General features: G+C 39.3%; 1 protein-coding gene across 1 annotated transcript; it reads right to left on the bottom strand.

Annotated features, from left to right (window-relative positions):
- Positions 1-294: 294 nt before the first annotated feature.
- PYROXD1 (pyridine nucleotide-disulphide oxidoreductase domain 1) lies at positions 295-24,516 on the bottom strand. Its single transcript, XM_007538427.3, has 12 exons — positions 24,358-24,516; positions 21,313-21,393; positions 17,923-18,042; positions 16,027-16,155; positions 13,792-13,865; positions 11,042-11,202; positions 8,193-8,293; positions 5,903-6,038; positions 4,760-4,872; positions 3,398-3,520; positions 1,345-1,482; positions 295-728 (listed from the first exon to the last, which is right to left on the bottom strand). The coding sequence occupies exons 1-12, from the start codon at positions 24,439-24,441 to the stop codon at positions 480-482; spliced, it is 1,509 nt and encodes a 502-aa protein (XP_007538489.1). The 5' UTR covers positions 24,442-24,516; the 3' UTR covers positions 295-479.
- Positions 24,517-24,880: the final 364 nt, after the last annotated feature.

Below are 24,880 nucleotides of genomic sequence, written 5' to 3'. Positions count from 1 at the left end.
CTATTTTCAGAGCTCTCTCAAATACTGAAGGTTTAACTTTTGAAAATTTGAGTTTATGAACTGTATGATTTTACAGTGTAATGAAGGGAAAGAACCTTTTGTGTGCAAAATATCTCAACGTGTCTTGATGTATTTTTTTTTTGTATATAAGATGTCATTGGAAATTTACATAAGGCTTATTAATCACAGAAAGTGGGTGATTTGGGCTACAATAGTAGCTGTAAAATTCAAAAACGAGGACTCAATAAAAAGTCTTAATAAACTGCTGTTCATCTCTTTAAATAAAACTACATGTTTCTTGAAACCACACTTTATTGTCACAAAGAATGGTTCTAGTTGACTAATCAGATTTATGTAAAAGTGGTCAGCTTTGTGTCTATACTTTCAATTTCAAAATGTAATTATCAAATCAGCAGAATCACTTACTTTATTGAGACTTAATTCTAATTTTAAGCTTTGTGCTTCTTGGAATGTCCATTTTAGTCAAAATAATCTTCTATATCAATATTTGGATCTAGTAGATCCTCTCCATAAGATGAAAGATTCATCTGGTTTAAAATTAAGTTTTCAAATGTTTCTTCTAAGTCAGTTTCACCAATTAAGACAGCTCCCATCATGCGCCCATTCTGCATGACAACTTTGATGTATTCTTGTCCTTTGGTACACCTCAGCATTAATTCGTGATCTGAGCCCAAGCCCTGTGCATTGTATTTTCCTAGCAATACAACCTGGAGAGAGAGAGAGATGGCAGTCATCCTAGTGAGTACCAAGAAGGGAATATATTATAAAGTGCCTTTGTGTTATACTAGAAAAGCCAAGAGAAAAATCAGTTCACAGAACTTTGTGGCTATCATTAAGACTGGGGAGGGCCAAGCTTTAAAAGGTATGCACTTACTCTACACGTAACACCACAACACAAGCTATCTGAAATATCAAACATGCCTCAAAGTTGAGCAAGCTATTCATTTCTTTCAATCTTGTGTTGGTGTTTGTGTGTTTCTCCTTATCTATAAGAAGAAAAACATGAATATATAAAGAGGATTAAGGTGGTGTATATATATATATATATATATATATATATGAAAGTATCTAGTTCATCCTTGGGTATGACAGTATGGAAGAGACTCCTCTCCCTCAACTGTAAAATACCAAATAGTACCTAAATTGGTAATATTACCAAATGATTAGGAGTTAAGTTCAGAGATAATACCAGGCAACGATTTGTAAGGAAATGAAAAATCAATTTTCAAAAAAATATGTTTATTCATTTCCGCAGTTAAGAAAACTAGATAAAATTATGTCTAAGCTTAACCAGCAGAAAGGATGTCAATTTGCTTATCTTACCTTATAGTTAAAAAATTTTGTTACATGAGCAAAAAGCTCAAAGCTAAAATCCATGTCCACAGAGTCTCCGGAGGCAGCTGCGGCCATGCACTTGGCTGCATACCATCCCATCTGTCTCGCCTGGGTCCACAGACGCATCTGAAACAGAAAATGTTCCTACCTTAGCCTCGTCAGATTCCTTTAAGGGGCTGAGTGTTTTACAGTCCCGGAGACCTAGCTATAAGGTGGGTGTTTGGATCTTCTCCACAGAAGCACTCGACAGTCCAAAGTAACCCTGTGCTGGCGTTACAGAAACTCTTAAAGGATGACAATTTTTTAATTTATTTTTATTTATTTATTTATTTATTTTGTCACCAGGGTTGTCACTGGGACTCAGAGCTTGTACTATGAATCCACTGTTCCTGGCAGACATTTACTATTTTTTAATTTTATTTGAAAGGACAGGGAGAAATTGAGAGGGGAGGAGGAGATAGAGAAACACCTGCAGCACTGTTTTACTGCTTGGGAACTACCCCTTTCTTACTTCCCTCTCCCCTGCTGGTGGGAACTGGGTGCTTGAACCCAGGTCCTTGAGCATGGTAACTTGTATACTCAACTGGGCACATCACCGCCTGGCCCCAGGATGACATAATTTTTATTTAAATAACATTTCTCATTAAAACACTAAAACATTCCAGGCTAAAACAGGTGACAAAAATTTTAAATATTTTTTATCTGACTTCATATTAAGAAATGCAGTACATAACACATATACTGCCTTACGTGTTAACTCAATTGTTCATTATTTGTAAGTCTTCTTATCAACAAGTGACTATTAAGTTTAGGGTCGTCAAAAAACTCTGAACTGTGAAGGGTAAGCACCCTAACCTCTGTGTTGTTTAAGGGTCCACTACAGTTTTGCTCTGGTGAGGAGGTATGTGCCCTTCTATGAGGTTAGGAGCAAATCTATATCCACTTGGAAGGACTCATTAGGACAAGAAACCACATTCACTCTAGGAATACTTTTCCAAATGATAATTCCCATAGAACAGAATGCTTCGCCTGTATGGCTGAGGTAGTCAGCTGGCCTTTTTTTGGCCAGTGCACTGCTCAGCTCTGGTTTATGGTAGTGTGGGGGATTGAACCTGGGACTTTGGAGCCTCAGGCATGAGAGTCTGTTTGCATAACCATTATGCTATCTACCCTCCACCCTTGTCAGCTAGTTTTTAATTCAAGGATTTATTGTCTAACATGGTAGTCACTTGTGGTTAAATTAATCTGAAGTACATAAAATTAGAATTAAGTTCCTCTGTCAGGGGCTGAGTGGTGATATAGCCAGTTGATGAACATGTTGCATTGTGCAAGGACCTAGGTTCAATTCTTCACTCCCCACCTGCAGGGGGGACTTTGAGGGTGGTGAAGCAGGGCTGTACCTCTCTCTTCCCCCATCATCTACCCCTCCTCTCTCTATTTTGTCTCTATCCAATATACATAAATAACATATTTTTAATAAGTTTTTCCATCATATTAACCACATTTCAAGTGTTCAAGTTATACATAGCTGGTGGCAACTTGACTGGACACTGCAGAAGTACAGACATCTGTCATCACAGAAAGTTCCACTAGACAGTGCAGATGAGCACCCAGTATTCTAAGCAAACTAAAAGACAATTAGTTTCTTTCTGAAGGATCTATATACACAACTTACTTTAAGAAAGAGACTGAAAGGAAGGAGTAGGAGAGGGTTAGAACACGACTGAGCTCTGGCATAAGGCAGTGCCAGAACTTGTAGCCCAAGGCCTCAGGTATGCAAACTGATTCTTTAGAGGCTGACCTGTCCACTCCCAGTCTGGCTTATTTCTAGTCCATCAATCCATTATACTTTACCAAATGGGAAAGGTACTAGTAATTTAATCTTTTTTTTTTTTTTAATTCATGTCATCAAAAACTTGATGGCTTTCTACACGCAGCAGCAAAGCTGAAAAGCAGCCAGCTGGATTTGTGGGTGGGCAGCAGTTAATTTCAGAAGGAACTTATGCTACCAGCACATAGCAATCCCCCCATGTGCACTCACCTGCTGCCAGAGGGCACTGGGCTGCCAGGCAGCTGAGCAAATGTCCCCTGCAGCATAAACGTCAGCAATGGAGGTGCACATGTGATCATCCACTTTCAGGCCACTGTCTTCTCCTAAATCAAACTAAGCAATGTTTCTCATAAGGACAATATGCTAAGAAAAAGGAAACAACTTTCATTCTAAAACATGCCAAATTTGCTTATCTTTAACGAGGAAGTGAAAGATAGCTATAAAGTTCAGACAAATAAGGTGACTTCTGTCTAAAACTTTGCAGCTATCCTTATTATGAGAGAGAAAACACACCAGGGCCGAGAGAAAACAAACACACACACACACACACACACACACACACACACACACACACACACACACACACACACACACACACACACACACACACACCACAGAGCCTCTGGCATATATTGTTGTCAGAGCTCTGGGACCTCAGAGTTCCTTACTCAGACAAACCCATAAAATTGATACAGTCCTAACATCAAAATTACCCACTGACCTCTCATTAATTACAAAGAAATTCCCTAACCCTAATTTTTTAAAGAAATTCCCTAATTTCTTTAAGCTTCAAATGCAAAAGGTAAAAGAAGTTATTATAAAATAACAATATGGTTTCTCTGAAAGAGTCACTAAAGAATTCATGGAATGCCTGAGACTCTGAGGTCCCAAGCACAAACCAGAGCTAAGCAGTGCTCTAGCCTATCTCTCATAAAAACAATAAAAACATGGGGTGGGGGTGGTGAGGGCAAATAGCTCATAGCTCATGCATACAGCTCAGATTCAGACCTGACACACATGCAGTGTAGGAAGGTTCACTGCTACAGTATCTCTCTCTTTCAAAAAATGTGAGCCCAAAAATGAGAAGCCCAGGTAGCTGCAAACAAAAACAAACAAATAAACAAACAAACAAACTGAAGACGACAAGATAACTAGCCCAGATTACACCTGCTTTGCCATGTGCATAACTCAGCTTCTAGCCCTTGGTCTTCACAGTATTGGGGAAACCGGTACTGTGATCTCTCTCTCTGTTTCCCTCCCCTCCCCTCTGCTTTCTATCTGCAAAAAGCAGCTCAAGAGTAGTGAAGCCCTAGCAGTGAAGATGACAGCAACAGCATATTTCACTGGTAACTTAAGTTTGAGAAATTATGTATTATATTTCATTAATATTAACACTTGGAGTGAGATATGAACTGCTTAAGAATTCTAAACAGTAAATATTGCAAATCAATACATTAAGAAGTCCACTAAATGTTTTAGTCAACTGGCTATAGTTAATATTAGAACAAATATGGATTAGAGGTACACATAAACAATACTTTTAAAAAGGGATATATAGAGATGTTATCTTACATTGTTGCCAAAGAGAAAGCGTTCTGTATTTGGTGTAACTCCTGTAGCACTGACAATGAAATCACAGCCATACATCTTTCCATTAGTCAATTCCACATATACAGGCCATATTTCTTAAAAAACAAATAAATGATAAAGACTTAATTCTCAAATGTAGTCATCACCAGCTGTTCACAGAATTACATGAATAATGACCAGAGCAAAATAAGAAAAAGACTGGATAACTTTAAAACAACACTTCTTAATAATTTTTTGTAGAGCACAACTGATAAAACCATTTTAATGCATTTGATCTGATATCCTTGTTTGGGGTATAATTAATGAAACATTTTTCCTACTAACATATACATTTACAATATTATCTATAGATTTATAAGTTATTTCTTTAAAAGATCTGTATAGATTATAGTACTCTGGCAATTTAGTTCAACTAGGCCATTCACTTTTTCAATAATTTTGAATAGTATTCACATTTAAACATACCCTCTCTTCTCAAAGAAATAGAAACAGAACAGTTCTTAAAATGACAGTAGTTCTCATAATAACTGTAGAATAGGAATTAAATCTCTTAGTTCCAAGTTTCCAACCTGTTTGATTTTGGCAAAGTTGCCTAAACTCTGACAGCATCAAGAATTTTTAGTTTTAAGTTCTTTTTTTTTTTTGCCTCCAGGGTTATCGCTGGGGCTTGGTGCCTGTACTATTGTTGTTGGATAGGACAGGACAGAGAGAAATAGAGGAAGGGAAGACAAAGACGGGGAGAGAAAGACAGACACCTGCAGAACTGCTTCACCGCTTGTGAAGCAACCCCCTTGCAGGTAGGGAGCCAGGGGCTTGAACCAGGATCCTTGAACCAGTCTTTGCACTTCACACCATGTGCACTTAACCCAGTATGTCACCACCCGCCCCCCAGTTTTAAGTTCTTTTTGATATGTAAGACATTCCAATACCCTTACAGGGTTGTGGTGATTCTTATGTAAAATGTAAAGCTCTATACAATTTATACAAGGAGACAAGGAGAAAGCCTACTTTAGTGAAAATGGAATAAAAGTACTATATTGTGGTTTATATTTACTTTTTCATGTTTAAATTTTATACAGAAACTTGAAGTTGCTTTTAAATTATGTATTTTTTCTTATTACTTACCATTGTCTGTTGTAACTGATGGCTTCTGGCCATTCTGTGGGAATGCCAAGGAGTTTTTCTTAGAAATCCTAAATTCTTCCCGATGGTAGATTTTCTTTACTTCACACTCAGTTTCAATGTGAACCTTATGAGAAAACTGAAATGAAAAAGAAGCTGGTCATCATAATACTTCTAAGAAAGAATGATTTGGTTTATTTTAGATGAACAGCAAGTTTGTAATACACTTGCAAAAACATGCAGAAAAACTAATTATTAGGATATAAATAAAAATACATTGGGTAGAGGAGAGAGTTCAACCTATAAGAGAGCCAACTTACTGCCTGAGGTCCTGGAGGTCAGTCAGTCCCTAGTAACAACATATATGCCAGAGCTCTGGTTCTCATTCTTGTGCACTCTCTCTCTCTCTCTCTGTCTCTCTCTCACACACACACCTTCCTCTCTCATAATCTATAAAAAAGAAATAAATACTGTCAATTTTCAAATCAGTCTCTTAGACATGCATAAGGGGAGTCAACAGAAACCCTTCAGTACTTAAGAGATCTAGCAAGTAGCATGAAGGACATGATTTTTAATATAAACCACTTTATTTATGTCACTAGGGTCATTGCTGGGACTCAGTGTCTGCACAAGTAAATTACCATGCCCAGTGGGCATTCCCTCCCTTTTTCCTTATAGGCACATAGAATTTGGGTGGGGGGAAAGGAAGGCAGCCACTGCCTATGAAGCTTCTCTTGCAGGTGGGGACTGGGGGCTTGATCTGGGTCCTCAGGTATAACATTATGTGCACTGTGCACTCTATTGGGTATACCAATGCCCAGTCCCCTCACTGACAAACATATATATACACCCCTAAAAATCACAACTGTTTGGGATTTTAAAAACATCTTGATGACAGGTCTATGTCAACTTATTGATATATCCCAGAACATTTAAGTACCAGACAAGGAGCTATTCTATACTGCTGAGCTTCACAAAACAATGGATCAAGTCAGAAGGTGTCTCTCTTCTCTCCCTCTCTATCCTCCCCACCCCTCTCAATTTCTAACTGCTTTATCAAATTTTTAAAAAAAGGGGGGACCAGGTGGCACAACTGGTTAAGCGCATACATTACAGTCCACAAGGACCCAAGTTTAAGCCCCTAGTCCCCACCTGCAGGGGGAAAGCTTCACGAGTGGTGAAGTAGGCTGCAGATGTCTCTCTGTCTCTTTCTTTCTCTATCACCCCCCCCCAATTTCTCTCCATCTCTATCTAATAATAAAATAAATTTTTAAAAAGGAAAGAAAGTGGGATCTGTAGTGCCAGCACCAAGTCTCCAGCAATTACCCTGCTGGCAATTAAAACATAAACATAAAAAAGCCATAGACTTTAAGATGTGAAAGTTTAAGAAGAATAGTTTTGCATAAATTCTATCAAAACAATTCCATATATCATGAGAAGAGGTCTTTCCCTATGTAGCTAAAGCTGAAAAAAGAAAGAAAGAAAGAAAAAAAGAAAGAAATCATCCAGTCTTAAAGACCACAAATGTATGCTACTGACAAGGCTTAAGTATCATAGGCCTTTTAACAACTACTAAACACTGGACACATGGGTGAAAAAGCAAGCCATCTGCTTATCCAGTGAGGATGTCTGATTTATTTAGAATCCATCTAATGATCTTTATAACACTGCGACACAACTCCTCTGTGCCTGAGGAGTTTTCAAGAAATAAAGAAAGGCTCAGAGTCAGTTTTAGACAACCTTACTATTCACTTCTCATCAGTGGGCAACTTAGTGCATTTAAGTCCTTTGTTGGAATTATGGATTACAAGCAAGTGATCTAGAAATTCTGCTTCTATGTAACCAGTTTTTTTAAAATTTATTTTTATTATTATCTTTATTTATTGGATAGAGACAGCCAGAAATCTGGGAAGGGGGTAATAGAGAGGGAGGAAACAGAGACACCTGCAGCCCTGCTTCACCACTTGTGAAGCATTCCCCCTGCAGGTGGGGACTGGAGGCTCAACCCAGATACTTGCGCTCAACCAGGTGCGCCACCACCCGGCCCCTGTAACCAGTTTTTAACAAAAAGTTTAGGAATTGAAAACTACAGGTTGGGGAGGGTGCTGAGCAGTAGAACACAGGGCGTGCAAGCATGAGGTCCCAAGTTCCATCGGTGGAGCCACCAATGGCCATGGCTGAGAATTTCTCTGGTCCTTCTCTCTCACACATTAAAATAAATCTTTTTTGTTTTTAACAAAAAGAAATTCAAAATTACATTTAGACATGTTTAGTCAAATATATGAAAACATACCTCTTTTGTTCCTTTAAGAATCAAGCCTTCATGCCAATCAGGACCCAAGGCACTGCCTATATTTCCAGTACTGGCTTTGCTTTGTGCTACCTTTTTCCTTCCTAAAGAGATAAGCTCAAGTCAAAATTCCAATGATTAAAATAACTGCCATGCAGAGAATTATGCTACCTTTATTCTGAAGCTCTAAGGCAATGTAATGATTCTTCAACTAAGTGATGTTAAGCATTTATATATTATCTTAATACTTTGTGATATAGAGCTAGTTTCCTTTAAAAGGTACTTACAACTAAGAGGAATGGAACTAATTCCATCTGGATCATCAGGAATACATGAAACCGACAAAACACATATTGAGTAATGACCTCTATGTAAACTCAATCTGATTTTTGGATGGACAGGTTAGTAAAAAGGAAAGAAATAACTCAAATTGAAAACACTAAATTTTCAGCACCATCAGAAAGGTACAAAATTTGTACTGAATATAAGCCAGTGATACACACACATTATTATTTTTTAAATATTTATTTATTTATTCCCTTTTATTGCTCGTTTTATTGTTGTAGTTATGATTGCTGCTGTTGTTGTTGTTGGATAGGACAGAGAGAAATGGAGAGAGGAGGGAAAGACAGGGGGAGAGAAAGATAGACACCTGCAGATCTGCTTCACCACTGTGAAGCAACTCCCCTGCAGATGGGGAGCCCGGGGCTCGAACCGGGATCCTTATGCTGGTCCTTGTGCTTTGCACCACCTGCACTTAACCTGCTATGCTAGCACATTATTTTTATAACAATACTTTTTTAAAAATATTTATTTCCTTTTGTTGCCTTCATTTTTTTTTATTGTTGTAGTTACTGTTGTTATTGATGTCGTTGTTGTTAGATAGGACAGAGAGAAATGGAGAGAGGAGGGGAAGACAGACAGAGGGAGAGAAAGATAAACACCTGCAGACCTGCTTCACCGCTTGTGAAGTGACTCCCCTGCAGGTGGGGAGCTGGGGCCTCGAACTGGGGTCCTTAAGCTGGTCCTTGCACTTTGTGCCACATGCACTTAAACCGCTGCACTACTGCCCGGCTCTCTCTCTCTCTCTCTCTCTCTCTCTCACACACACACACACACACACACACACACACACACACACACACATATTTTATTATTATTATTATTATTATTTACCAGAGCACTGTTCAGCTGTGGCTTATGATGGTGCTGGGGACTGAATCTGAGACCATGGAGCCTCAGGCATGAGTCTTTCAAATAACCATCATGTTCTTCCCCCATCCCCCAGTTGTAAAATCATTTTAAGGGCCAGTTAAACAGCTCACTTGGGCAGTGTGCTGCTTTACCATGTGCACAGCCCAGGTCTGAACACAGTTCCCATCATATTGAAGGAAGCTTTAGTCCTGTGGTCTCTTTCTCTAAAATCAATCAATCAATAATTTTATAAAACTACCCTGGGGGAGTCGGGCGGTAGCGCAGTGGGTTAAGCACACGTGGCACAAAGCGCAAGGACTGGTATAAGGATCCCTTTATGAGGCCCTGGCTCCCCACCTGCAGGGGAGTCGCTTCACAGGCAGTGAAGCAGGTCTGCAGGTGTCTATCTTTCTCTCCCCCTCCTCTCTCCACTTCTCTCTGCTCTATCTAACAACGATGACAACAAGAATAACTACAACAATAAAACAACAAGGGCAACAAAAGGGAATAAATAAATATTTTTAAAAAATATTTTAAAAAACTATGTTAGTATTTGTTCAACTGGATGATCTGCTTGCAAAGATGCAAATGGTTTAATTCACTTCATATTTTTATTAAAAATGTTTTATAGAAAAATGTAAAAACTTATGAAGGAATACAGAAATGAACTCTTACTTTCCCAAAACAACATTTTGCTAACTTTTCTTACAATCTTCTCCTGTATAGTTAAAGAATAAGTAGTTTTTGTGGTCAGGCAATAGCCTATTCAGTAAAGTGCAAACTTTACTAGGCACAAGGCTCCGGGATTGTGTGCCTAGAGCCACATGGGAATACCATACACGAAGTAAGCTATGGAAAAGAAAAAAAAAAAAGGTCCATAGAGTGGTGGAATAATGCAAAGGCTAGTAGTGCTGGCAGTGGGGGCTGGGCAGTGGCACACCCATTAATAGCATATATTACCAAGTGCATGTCCCAATCCCCACCTGCATGAGGGATGCTTCACGACTGGTGACGTATGCCTGCAAGTGTCTATCTTCCAACCCCTCTCTCAATCTCCCCTCCCCCTCTCAATTTCTCTCTGCCCTAATAAAAATAAGAAAAAAAAGTTAAAGGAAGAAAAAAGTGGGGGCCGGGTGGTGGCACACCTGGTTAAGTGCACATTACAGTGCACAAGGACCCAGGTTCAAGTCCCTAGTCCCCACCTGCAGGGGGAAAGCTTCAAGAGTGAAGCCCTGCTATAGGTGTCTGTCTGTCTGTCTCTCTCCCTCTCTATACCCCCTTCCCTTTCGATTTCTGATTGTGTCTATCTAATAAGTAAATAAAGATTTTAAAAAAAGGAAAAAGTGGTCAGGAATGGTGCATTCGAAGTGCCAGCACTAAGCCCCAGAGATAACCTTGGTGGCAATAAATTAAAAAAAAAAAAGTCTTGGGAGCAAAAATAAAACTATTTGGTAGGTTAGTGAAGTACCTCACTTTTCACTTAGACAGTGTGCTGCTGTGCCACGTGTGACCCAGTCTTGAGACCAGTCCTTGCTGCCCTGAAGAAAGCTTAGGTGCTCTGATCCCTTTTACTCTCTCTGCTTCTGTTTCTATCTGATAAAAAAGCACACAAATGAAACACATTCATCTATGAATTAATGGGCTAGATGCTATATTACCGTCAGTTGTGTATTTTGTTCTTTTATTTGCGATTTCAGCCTGTGACTTTTTAGCAGCAAGCTTTGAAGTCAAGAATTCAGCTGCTCCTGCATCAAAGAAAGTATTCCCAATAGCTTTATCTTTAATGGCCCAAATCACTTCACAGCCTTCAACTTCATACCTAAAAGGAATAATCAGAATGACTTCAAAATCTGAGCAGCAATCATATACTTGCAAATAAGTTATCTTTTTTTGGGGGGGGCAACATTTACTAGCGAGCTATAAATTAGGGGTGGGGGTACAGATGGAGACCAGGGGACTGAACTTGGTTCCTTGTGCATGGTAATGTGTGCACTCAACCAGGTGGCCCTAACAATGTTGTTTTCTGGAGTTGATTATAAGTGATCTGCTAACTTGTGATAAACCTGCTAAACTGGAACAATCCTGGACAAGCAGGATGTACACTCATTCCAACTACACAAGGACTGTATTTAAACTTGTGCTGCTATTAAGAGCACTCTGGGGGCCAGGTGGTGGCACACATGTTGCAATGCACAAGGACCTGGGTTGGAGTCCCTTGACCCACCTGCAGGGAGAAAACTTCAGGAGTGGTGAAGGAGTGGTACAGGTGTCTCTCTCTCTCCCCCTACCCTTTCAATTTCTGGCTGTCTCTATCTAATAAAGATAATAATAATAAAACACACACACACACAAATAGCACTCTGTTAATGTCATTACACTTCAACATCTGGTATATTGCACCAAAGTAAGACTCTGGGGTGGGTGAGGGGGTAGAGTTCAGGTCCTGGAACATTATGGCAGAGGACCTAGTGAGGGTTTATTGTTATGTGGAAAACTGAGAAATGTTATGCATGTACAAACTATTGTATTTACTGGCAACTGTAAAACATTAGTCCCCCAGTAAAGAGATAAAAAAATTTCAACATCAATGAAACAATGTTTACCATCTTTATTTTACAGACTTCTTCTTCTAGCATTTGCCATTTTACAGACTAATATAATGCAACACAGATTTTAGGTTGTGAGATTTTTCAAGGCTACCTAATAAGCGCACAAGGAAGGTTTAGTGCATCTGATTCCTGCTTGTCAGCTTCTTTCAAAGCCCCACTCCCATGCCAGTCCAACATATTTACAGCTACTAAATTTCAGGTGTGGAGAACAGGTTATTTTATGTAGGCGTCAACACTGCTAAAAAGCAAAAAGTGGCAACTCAAGCATTTGGTGATAAATTTTTATATTCCCATCTATATACAGGTACATGATTATCATGCGTGCATTTCTTCACCTTTCTTAATCTGAAAAATTTCTCTACTGATCTTTAAAGCCATAAAATAGTTTAACATATAGCAGTATAGCTAAACATACTGATGGCTTACTATGAAGCAGCTGCCACAATAATGCCTGTCTACGCTGTACTTGGAGGATGCTCTCTGATCCTCTTATCACAGAAACTGCTTTCAACCTAGGCCCAGAGAATATGCCCAGACAAAATGAACAAGCAGGTATGTTATCGTTACTCATGGGAAATACCGTTTTCATTTTAAAAAACTATTCTTAAAAGAGACAACAGAGCTGTATGAAAGTTTTGTGAAATTTTGAAAAACTATGCTTGAAAAAAGAATTAATGCTTTATGGATTATAACAGGATATTTCTCAGTGGTTTATTTTTAAATATTATTATTAGTGATTTAATAATAACAGGATTCTAAGATTACAGTTACATACCACACCCACCATCAAAATTCTATGATAACCCATCTCTCCCTGCCACAGTGCTCAAAAAGTTTTAGTGTGTCTCTCTCACAAGTTCATATGCTTCAGCTTCCTATATTCTACATATGGGAGTGTTGGGAATCAGTGCTTTGTAGACTACAACAGTGGGAACATTTGTCAGTATCTTTTGAACTTGAGATATCTTCAGATTATATTTCATATTAGAGTTTTCACATTTTTTTTGCCCCACCCCTAGTCTTCACAGTTCTCAAACTTGCAAAGAGCCAAGAACTGGAAGTACCACGTATCTTAAAAGGAGAGTCATAAACAGTTGGCTTTCATGGGCCACATAAATAGATAAAGAAGGATGAAAGTAGGGGGTTGGGCGGTAGTGCAGCAGGCTAAGCGCACATGGTGCGAAGTTCAATGATAGGCATAAGGATCCTGGTTCCAGCCCCCAGCTCCCCACCTGCAGATGAGAATACCTAAATTTTTTCTTAAAGAAAAGTTTTCCTCATTCTTTTGTATATTTTATTTTAGATAGAGACAGAGAGAAACTGAGAGGGAAAGAAGAGGTACAGAGGAAGAGACACCTGTAGAAATGCTTCACCATTTGTGAAGATTCTTTCTTCTGCAGAAGAGGACCAAGGGAATGAATCTAGGTCCTTGTGCACTGGAACACATGAGCTCTGCCAGGGGTGCCACCACTCAGCCTCCTGACCAGATGTTCTAAATGTGTGCATGCCTCCGATTATTTTTCAATATAGGCCACGCATATAAGATAAGCTTATGGGTTAAGTCTAGCATATCACCATTGTGAGATCACTTGAGACAGGAATCATCACTTAAACTCTTGTGTTTTCTATAGACATTTATACAAATATGAATTCCATGAAAGATTTAAAAAATTCTCCCTGAAGAACATGAGAAATAATATTTAGCTTTGATTTTCAGAATGACAGGATTTTTCTAGTCTAAAATATTATGATATGACTAACAGGAAATTTATTCAATGGCACTAAAAGCAGATACTTACGCTAGTTCAAGGGCAATGCCACCATTCCCAATGATCATTATTCTTTTAGCTTTAATAAGCTGCTTCTGAAATTCCTTTATTAAAAGAAAATGAGATCAGTGATAGGTGGTAATGGACAACACTTGAAGCCAGAGACTACACTAATAATATTCTTCAAAGGAGTAAAACCTCACTTCCTTCTTTGGCAGGATGCACCCTCTCCATGAATATGACAGGTGCTTCCTACTGTGTTTATTCTCACTTGCCCATATAACAATGCCCCTACTGATTTCCTTGCCTTTATGTCATTATACTTACAGTAACTCAGGATATCCACAAGAGGCGCTGCCTTTACCACATTCCCAACAATCTGACTAGTTCACTAACATGATAATTGATCTGCATCCTGGAGACAGGATTCTTTCTTTCCTTCTAGTCCCTTCTGCTGACTTGCCTTGGGAGTTATGAGCACTTAAACTTTGTACAAATGAGAAGCACACCACCACCACAGGTCCCTGCCTGGCTCTAGCTGTTACTCAGGTGACCTTGGGCAAGCTGCTCGACCTCTCTGTGTCACAGGCCCTCCTTAGACAACAGTGTGTGAATGGAAAAAAAAAAAAAAAGAAAGAAATGACTATCTTAGAAGGATTAAGTATGATGAATGCAGCCAAGCTTTGGCACAGCAAGCAAGTAATAATATATCTAACATTTACTGAAAAATTCTTACTTCTATAAAAAATGGAGATGGAGTAATCTCACTTTATCAGGATACTGTCTGAATAGATAAAGTTCTCCTCATACTATGTTATATTATTATTTCTGTTAAAATAATCTCAAAACATACTAAAATATTTAATCAATACTTACTTAAAGTGAGTTAAAATACCATAAAAGATACATTTCAGTTTGTATTTGATGGAAGTAGAATTTTAGAATTATTAAAGAATATTTAATTATTAATTTAATTATTAAAGAATATTTATTTAGAATATTAAAGAATATTGGAAAAGGTAATGGGGGCAGGGTAGATAGTATAATGGTTATGAAAAAAAAACTCCCATGCCTGAGGCTCCAAATTCTCAGGCTCAATTCCACCCCTACCCCCACCTCCCCGCCACCATAAGCTAGAGCTGAGCAGTGTTCTGGCATTAAAAAAAAAAAAGTAATGAAAGACATCGCACTTCTGATAAATTTACATCAATATATACAAGTTACTTATTCTCTAAATCTCGGTTTCCTTTCTGTAATGTGGGAGTAATGACTGTCACATAGTTACCAAGAGAAGTCTGATAGTTCATGTATGAAGAGAACCTGGCTGGAACATAGCTTTGAGCTCTATCTTTAATAACAGAAAACTGGAGTGTTTCCTAAGAAGATGATCACATGGTAACTCTCCCAACAAATCATTATTTCCCTAACCAAACCATTGAAAAAGAAAGTAATCAATTTCTCTTGTTTTTCTTTCCTGGCAATTTAAGAATGGGCCATGAGAAAATGCTATCAATTTCAAGAACATAAAATATTATACAGATGTAAAATTACCACCTTGTGGAAAAACAATGCACTTAAAGTAAGAACAAATCTTGTCAGTGGAAACCAGGGTGAGCTTCTTGGTAAAAAAGGTCAAGAAAGCCAGAATTAATTACAAGTACCTAGAGTTCCACAGATAGTCTCGCCTCATTGGGATAGTTTATCATTGTTCTTGAACACAAACATAAACCAAGTGACTTTTTCTTCTCTAGACTTTTGTCATGATTCTGTTCCAAAAAAGGTTTTCTGAATAATTCTTTGCTAGGAATTAAATTCAGTAAGCTTTGGGCAGGTTTTACCTTTTCAGAGAAAGACTGTTACAGTATTTAGGTGGCAAATCATGTATTTCCAGCCAAAGCAGAGCTGTATGTGTGGTATTTTATGTTGTAACTTTCAGCATAATTATTATCTTGGACATCTCAATGGAAAGAATGTAAAATGTCAACATTTAGTATAGAATCCCCCCCCCCCCTTCAACAACAACAACAACAAAAAAAACGAAAGAGAGAGAAATTACCAAGTACAATCAGACTGAAGGTGGAAGTTACAAAACATTTTTAACTATGTTTGTTTATGAGTTGTAAATCCCCCCCCACACACCTATACACACTAAAAACACGCCTCTTTTAGTTTAGGAATCACTAGTGGAAAACTTCAATTCAGATGTAGAAAAGTCTGAGAGAACTCTTTGTGCTCTTTTCTTACGATTCAACCTCACAGTGTTACCTGAGCACTGTCTGTATCACGGATTCCCAACACGTATGGATTTTCTTCACATATGAGCTTCGGTTTAGCTCCAGCACAGAGACAGAGCTTCTTATACACATGCCGGCCGCCATCTTCTGTTAAAACGCACTGCAAAAACATATAGTCATGAAATAGGAAAGTAGGAACATTTACACAGTTTCATTCTTAATTTTGTCTGAGACAAAAGCAAAAAATAGATTCAAGTTGTCTATTGGTAGCTCTCAATACTGTGGCACAGCAGTAACAGAGCTGAGGGAAGGCAGTCTCCAGTCCAGTATCTCTTCATTTTAAGTTCATCTATCAGTTTAGGGATATTCTAAAAATGTATCTTTCTCTTTTGGAAAAAAAATAGATAAATAAGACACACACTACACACTTTTGCATAAAATTTAGAGAATCTGATAATCTTTGGAAATATTTGATACTACTGTAAGAATTCCTAAAATTGAGCCTGATGGTTATACCTTGATGGACAATGGTCATAGCTCTAACACCAATGGAAGTACTCTAATAGTACAACTTAGTCTCATTTTATCAGACTTTAGTCTTTGCTATGAGTAGTGCTATGGCCATCTGTGGCTCACTTAAATGTCCTAATATGTATGTTTACTACTGTACTTTTGGCCCAACTTCCATTTGCCAATAAACTGATATAGGTTATGGACTATCACTTTAAGAATTAGGAACATAGTCTGGTTTTGGGACTGATATTTTCATATGAAACTACCCAATATCTCCCCACATTTTAACCTGTGATTAACAGTGGGCTACAAGATTATAAGGTTACAGGGTATAGGGGGTCAGGCGTTAGTGCATCAGGTTAAGTGCAGGTGGTGCAAAGCACAAGGACTGGCATAAAAATCCTAGTTCGAACTCCTGGCTCCCCACCTGCAGGGGAGTCGCTTTACAGGCAGTGAAGCAGGTTTGCAGGTGTCTATCTTTCTCTCCCCCTCTGTCTCCCCTTCTCTCTTCATTTATCTCTGTTCTACCCAATAACAACATCAATGGCAAAATAACAATAATGACAATAAGGCAACAAAATGGGAAAAATTATCTCCAGGAGCAGTAGAAGCCCCAGTAATGACCCTGGAGGCAAAAAAAAAAAAATACAGGGTATAGTTCCACAATGAACCCTACCACCAAAGGGCAGTGTCTCTAGCCTCCTCCCAAACTACATCAAACATATATATATATATATATATATATATATATATATATATATATATATATATATATATATATATATACCTCAGTATTTTTTTTCCTGTTAAATTATTTGTGTTTCAAAAGGCAAAATTTCTTAATACCACATAAAAAGCTATTCATAATCTTACTTCTCTGGCCTTGCCTGATCTCAAGCCAGTCACTTGGACTTCCTCTTTATTCCACCTGTTCCCTTTCCTCTTTCTGTGCCCTTTATATACTATCTCCACCTGGAATGTGTTTTGGTACCTGGAGGACTCAATGCTGTTATCTTTTCAAGCACAGTTCAAATATTGTCCTAAACACCAGAGCTTTGGTAACATCTCAATGATGGTACTCTTCACATGACCATGGTCTTCATGTGATTGTACCATTCTGTGTGAACATGTCTACATCTCCTACATGAGAGGCAGGTTTCATTACTGCAATTGTGTCCACAGTGCCCACAACACAAGAGGGCACCATGTAACTGCTCATGCTAACCGGATTCAATGCCAAGCTAAATTAAATATAATCCCCCCCCAAACATACATGTTTCTGTAATAACACTGGGAGTATCACTAAACTTCACGTTACAGACATTGGTAGTGCTGGCAAAGGTAAGGAAAAAGGACGACAGGCAAAAACCTCACCAAGATGTAACAGAAATATCATCAAGAAACAAATTCTTACATGTTCTTCACTTTTCAGTTGTTTCACTCCAGATTCTATAACTCTGATGTTGGGAAAGCGGCTTTCTAACGTGGTACTTGGCTGTTCTTCAACACTGAATTCTTCTAATACCTTAGACACCTGTATTAGATAAAAGAGGTATAAATGCATCTTTAACATCTTTCACTTCAGTAATTTTGAATAAAACTAACTTTGATGTGTTTTGTGTTTTTATACAGTAAACAAAGTCTCTGAATAACATTTTGTTCAATATGGCTTTCCTATAAAATTGATGAGAAAAAATATATGGGCTAACTGTGGAAAAAATGGTCTTGCTGTCACATTGTATTGTTTCACTTTAAAGCCAGTTTCCAAGAACTAATTGATGACAATAGAACTTAGTGTACTTATTTTATACTCATCACAGCCCCCCCCGCCCCTCAGCATCCTATACACAGGAAAGTAGGCCAGACTCCACACGAGGACACGAACTTAAACACCAGTTCTACACTGTTGGGCAAGTCATATAAGTGACTGAGTTTTAGCCTTCTGCACTGTGACATGAGGGCCATCACCACCTAGTTCTGTATAGTTTTATCAAGTAGTTCATCTATTTCCTTCTCCTGTGCACTGGCAGATGCACTCTCTCTGCCGCCATAGTTATTGTTCCACTGTTCCCAACAGCCATTTTTCTTCCCCTTTTTCTTTGTGTTTAATAGATGGAGACAGAGATCAAGGAGAGAGATAAGAGATGAGAGACACTAGCAGCACTGTTCAGCTCTCCTACAGCTTCCCCCTTGCATGTGGAAAACGGGCTTGAACCCAGGTGCGTATGTGTGGCTCTTTGTGTGCTCTTCCAGGTGAGCCACCACCCAGCCCAGTCCTCTCTTTTCACTTACTAACCCTTTTATGATATAATCTTTGTCTTCTTTTTCTCCTTTTCTCTAAAAACCATTAGCATTCTATTAAACTTATTTAGCTTAAATCCATTTATGGATCATTTGTTCTTTTGTCCAAGCCATTCACTTTTTAAAAAATTTTTATTTATAAAAAGCAAACACTGACAAAAACCACAGGATAAGAGGGGTACAACTTCACACAATTCCTACCACCACAACTCTGTATCCTATCCCGTCCCCTGCTAGCTTCCCTATTCTTTGTCCCTCTGGGAGTATGGACCCAAGGTCACTGTGGGATACAGAGGTGGAAGGTCTGGCTTCTGTAGTTGCTTCCCTGCTGAATATGGGCATTGGCAGGTCGATCCATACTCCCGAATGTCTCTCTCTCTTTCCCTATTGGGGCTGGGTTCTGGGGAAGCGGGGCTCCAGGACACACTGGTGGGGTCATCTGTCCAGGGAAGTCAGATTAACATCATGGTAGCATCTGGAACTTGGTGGCTGATTCATTCACATCTATGCTCTTAATTCTTATCTAATAATCACCCCACTGCTCCAATCATCAATCATTATAACCTGCCTCCTCTAGTGCTGCCTTCTCTGCAACAGAATGACTGCACTCTGCAGACTGCTATCTGACCTCAGCTACTTCTTAGTACCGTATGGACATCCTACTACAAAATTGTCACAGTTCAAAACCTTCTTACACTCTAAAAATGACTGAGGGGCCAAAGAGTTTCTGTGAGTTAAACCTAGCTATATTTACATTAGCAATTAAAACTAAAAAAAAAAAATCTAAAACAGATCTCATTCACTTAGAATTAACCATAATAAATTCATTTTGTGTTAAGTGGTTATACTATGCTTTTAAAGATACTTTTTTTTCCTCCAAAGACTTTAGGGGGCCAGGCAGTGGTGCACCTGGTTAAACACTCACATTATAGTGCACAAGGTCACAGGTTCAAGCCCCTGGTCCCCACCTGCAGGGGGAAAGCTTCACAAGTGGTGAAGTAGGGCTGCAGGTGTCTCTCTCCCTCTCTATCTCCTCCGCCCTTCTCAATTTTTGTCACTATCCAATCATAAATAATATTTAAAAAGCGATCACTGAAAAAACTGTAGATGAGAAGGATATTTTACATCTTTGCAAAGCTCTTTAATGTTTAAGAGAGGTAGCTGGCTCTATGCTTCTGCACTTAAACTGCTTTGACATTTTATTATTATTATTATTTTTTAACATTTATTCCCTTTTGTTGTCCTTGTTTTTTATTATTGTAGTTATTATTGATGTCACTGTTTTTGGATAGGACAGAGAGAAATGGAGACAGAAGGGGAAGACAGAGGGGGAGAGAGAAAGATAGACACCTGCAGACCTGCTTCACTGCCTGTGAAGTGACTCCCCTGCAGGTAGGGAGCCGGGGGTTTGAACCGTGACCCTTACCCGTGACCCTTACGCCAGTCCTTGTGCTTTGTGCCACATGCGCTTAACCCGCTGCACTACCACCCGACTCCCGCTTTGACATTTTCTAACACGTGAGCTTAACCAGGTGCGCCACTATCTGGCCCCTTGCTTTGTCATTTTGTTTTGCACTGCAATATGTTGTTCTTCTTGAAATACACAAAGCCAGTTTGGTCTCAAGAGACATGCAAGCCTTTCACATTACATTATATTATTCTTGTCAACGTTTTACTATATCTTGACAAATGTGCATTCTTCCAGACTAGTTATAATACACAACTGCAGACATGAAATAACCTTTTCATACTGTGAAAAGCTGGTATGTCTATCATTCACTTGGACCTTTTAACACCTTGGCTATTTGAACAATTTTGGCTCACTATGTATAAGAGACCTTTCAGATGTTGACATTTTGCATCACTACCACATAAAGAAATCACATTCGTTATTATCACCAACCGCCTCATCAGAAAAGGCTATGTGCATAAAATTCACTGGGAAGAAAGTTTCCACTCTCCATCTGTACCTCTCCATTTCACTCTGACTCTATTAAATAAATAGTTAAATCTTAAAAAAAAAAAAAAGTTTTCCAAGCAGAACTTGGACTGGAGTTGGTATATTGCACCAAAGTAATAGAACTATCTGAATTGGCATTCATTGTATCTGAGTAGGGAGAGGCAGTCAATGGCCACTCTTATAGCTTAGCACTGATTTTGTTCCCTCAGTGCAAATGTCAGTGCAGTGAGAACAGCAAAGTCTTGGAACACCTTTCATTCCTTCAGTAACATACTCCAGCCTCTTCATTCTCAGCTCTTCACCTTACTTTTTCAGGCTCAAAGAGACCACTACAATCCCTCCTGTATTTCCACCACCAGCAATATATATATATATATATATATATATATATATATATAGAGAGAGAGAGAGAGAGAGAGAGAGAGAGAGAGAGAGAGGGAGATGGAGGGAGAGAGAGAGACGGGGGGGCGAGAGTTACATTAACTACTATGCAAGTTATTGCAATTTTTATGGGTTAATATTAACAAAGTTTTTTGGTCTTACCTGCTTGAAATTAGTAACTGCTTTAATAACAGGAGAAGCTGTTATCAGGAGAATATCTTCTGATGGAAAGTGAACAGCCAGCTTATTTTTTTTTAATATAGGAAGAAAAAAATAAGAAAAATCAGATTAGTACTAGTGCATATGGTCAGGCAAGTGAGATGGAGATAATTCTAATGTTAGTAACTTAGGAACTTAAAAAAACTCCCTGGCTCATCATCTAAAGTTTTCTAATATCCTGGCTCTTATTCATATAAGTATTAAGTACTTATTAAGTACTTAATACTTACATATTAAGTACTTAATACTTACATATTAAGTACTGAAATGTAATGCTCAACTCAGATACTAGTAAATGAAGAATACATTTACATCCTCACTAACACTGGTCTCCTGAACAAATGCGATAGAGGGGCCAGTCAGTGGCACACCTGGTTAAGTGCACATAGTATGAAGCACAAGGACCTGAGCAAAAATCCCAGTTCAAGTCCCCAGCTCCCTACCTGCAGGGGAGATGCTTCACAAGTGTTGAAGCAGGTCTGTAGGTGTCTATGTTTTCTCTATTTCCCCCTCCTCTCTTAATTTCTCTCTGTCCTAAAATGGAAAAAAAAAAATTACTTCCAGGAGCAGTGGGTTTGTAGTGCTGGCACAGAGCCCCAGTGATTACCCTGGAGGTAAAAAAGACAGAAAGAGATAATACTCCTAGGGCAGGGGTAGATAGCTTAATAGTTATACGAAGACTCTCATGCCTGAAGCTCAGAAGTCCCAGGCTCAATCCCCTACATCACTATAAACCAGAGCTGAGCAGTGATCTGGTAAAAATAAAATAAAAATATTTAAACAAAATTGAAAAAAGAGATACTCCTTATCTACTTCAACAATTTACATATCAATTATACAGAGATAGGAAACTTTCTTTCTAATGAATAGTTACACCAAATTATTTCTTAAAATGATTAGTATTTGCCACACAAGGACAGAAAGTACGTGAAAGCCTCAGCAGGAAGCACCTTTGCTCAAGTGCTGCAGCACTGCCATTCTGCCTTTCCCATACACTCAACCAGTATCTGCTCTGGGCAGGCAAAATCAGTGACGATTAATTAGCTTTAACAAAATCTAGAGACTTAACTTGCTCTTGCTGCATTTTCCCCTTACCATGTTAAACTTTTTTTAAAGGTTTTTCTTTTTTTGTTTTGTTTTTTTAACTATCTTTATTTATTGGATAGAGATAACCAGAAGAGGGAAGGGGGTGATAGGGAGAGAAAAAGACACCTGCAGCATTGCTTCACCACTTGCAAAGCTTTCCCCCTGCAGGTGGGGGCCAAGGGCTCTAACCTGGGTCCTTGTGTATTGTAACTGGCCCCCACATTAAACTTTTAACTTTCAACTTTGAGAAGAGCAAATTTAAGTTCAACATTCAAGCCCGTGTCACTTCCCAGGCTGTGAGAAAAAGGAATTTTAAAAATGCCACTTAAATAAACTTTTACCTCAGAGCTCTAGTTCTGAACTCTAAGTCTCTATTTCTATCCTTACTATGATAATAAAGGATTTTATCTGATGTTCAATTTACCCTCAAATTCCTTATATTTATCAGATGCATTATAGTATCACCTGATGTACATGCTCTGATTTCTGACAATATTCTCTTTCCATATTTTCCATTGTATATTCTGTTCCCAGTTTTTGTGTTTTAATTACTAGACAGGGTCTTAAAATTTTTTATTACATGAACTGTCTTTAACATGACTGATCAGTCTCACATTACACTGCTGTCCCTTCCCCAGACACATAATTAACATTTAATGGTTTTCATCTGACACATTATTCTGCAGCTCAAAATCAGTTATTACTTTAAGTTTACAGTAGATTTTTATCCTGGGGACTGGGAAGTACTCAATGGGAAAGCCCCTGGCTAACCATGAAGCTCTGAGCTTGATCTGGAGCACCATGCACAAAAGTAAGAGTAACAGTTTTGTGGTGTTTTTCTCTATCCATCATTCCATCTCAAATACAAAAAGTAGATTTAAGACTTGAGTTGTGAAGGCAGTTCACCTGTACTGCACATACACTGAGTCCCTAGGTTGATTCTCTGGCACTGCATTGCATTATTATTTTTTTAAAGTATGTTTAATAAGCCCCATTCTGATCTAATTTCTGCCAACATTTCATGCTTCATCCTAGTTTACTTCCCATAATTGCATCCAAGTATTAAAAAAAGGGGGGAAGGGGAGGTTAAAAGGCTGGAGAGATGGTCACAGGTGAGGTATCTATCTTTCTGTGTGCTTGGTCCAGATCCAATTCCTAATTGCACCTCTTGCTGCGGTGTCTCTGTGCCCTTCTATCTAAGTGAAAGAAAAACCTGGCCCAGGAAAGATAAACTGTGCTTGGGCATAGCCCTCGCTCCGAGAAAAACGAAGACAAAAAGCAAAAAAAAAAAAAAAAAAAACCAAAAACAGGCGAGTTTGCTATATAGCCTGTAGAGATGTGGGTTCATCCAGGACGCACTCCTGAAATTTACGTTATAATGCAATGTTACTTCCATAAAACCATCCTTTAAAAAAAGTACGAGCAAACAAACAAAACCTTGAATTTCTTGCGCTGTTCCTTCTGGCACCTGCGATGAGCTATCGAGCTGACGATTTAATATAATTAGCAAAGCTTTCCCTGCGTGCATTTCATTTCTCCCCTCTCTTTTTAAAAGCATGAACTTATCAGAGATGACGCTTCTTCTATCCCGAGAGCGCACAGGAAAAGTTATTTGTGCAAGACTTTTGCTGGCGCTGATCTGGAAGCGGAATTCAACCGGCTGCTTAAGGAAGGGGACTCACTTTTCTGAGCAAGTACTTGCTACTTAGCTCTCAGTCCCGGGGTCTATTCCGGGTTAACAGGGCCGACACGGTGGGTCGCGCTGGCCCCGGCCCAGCCGCCCCCCCTGCTCCCCCACCTCCCAGCCCCCCCGGGGGGGGGCAGCCATCCAGGGGAGCTGGGGGCGGGCAGAGGCGCCGAGGGGACCCGGATGAAGGGCGAGAGGTGGGGACCCAGCGCTACCTGCTCCGCACAGGTGACCCCCGCGACCCCGCCGCCCACCACCACAAACTTCCCCTCAGTCGAGCCAGGGACAGAAGCCGCCATGCCCTCGAGTTTCTGGCAAGGCGACCAACGCCGGGCTGCGCAAGAATTTATCTTCCCCGAGCGGAAGTCGCTGGGGTCAGAGGTCACCGTCTTCCTTCCGGTTCCTGACCGATCGTGGGAGTCCGAGCTACGGGTGCCCACAGGCTCCAACTCCGCGCTCTTCGCTCACCCGCACCGGGCTGGATTTTGGAAACATAGCGCCACCTGCTGGTTTCCGAAGTCCTTTGCGTTAAGACAAGGACACCTGCCGTCCATTCTTCCATGTAGATTTAATAGAATAGTCAGAAAATAAAGGCAAAGATGACAGGGTCGCCAAAAGAAGCTGGAGCAAATTAAACATTTTAGAGACAGTGTTCTCTACGGGTTAGCACACTGCTCAGCTCTGGCTTAAGGTGGTGCAAGGGAATGAACCTGGGATCTTGAAGCCTCAGGCATGAAA

This window comes from Erinaceus europaeus, chromosome 7 (assembly GCF_950295315.1).
Source record: "Erinaceus europaeus chromosome 7, mEriEur2.1, whole genome shotgun sequence".
NCBI classification, from domain to species: domain Eukaryota; kingdom Metazoa; phylum Chordata; class Mammalia; order Eulipotyphla; family Erinaceidae; genus Erinaceus; species Erinaceus europaeus.
Note: the sequence above shows the minus strand (reverse complement) of the source record. Positions and strands in the feature narration are given on the sequence as shown.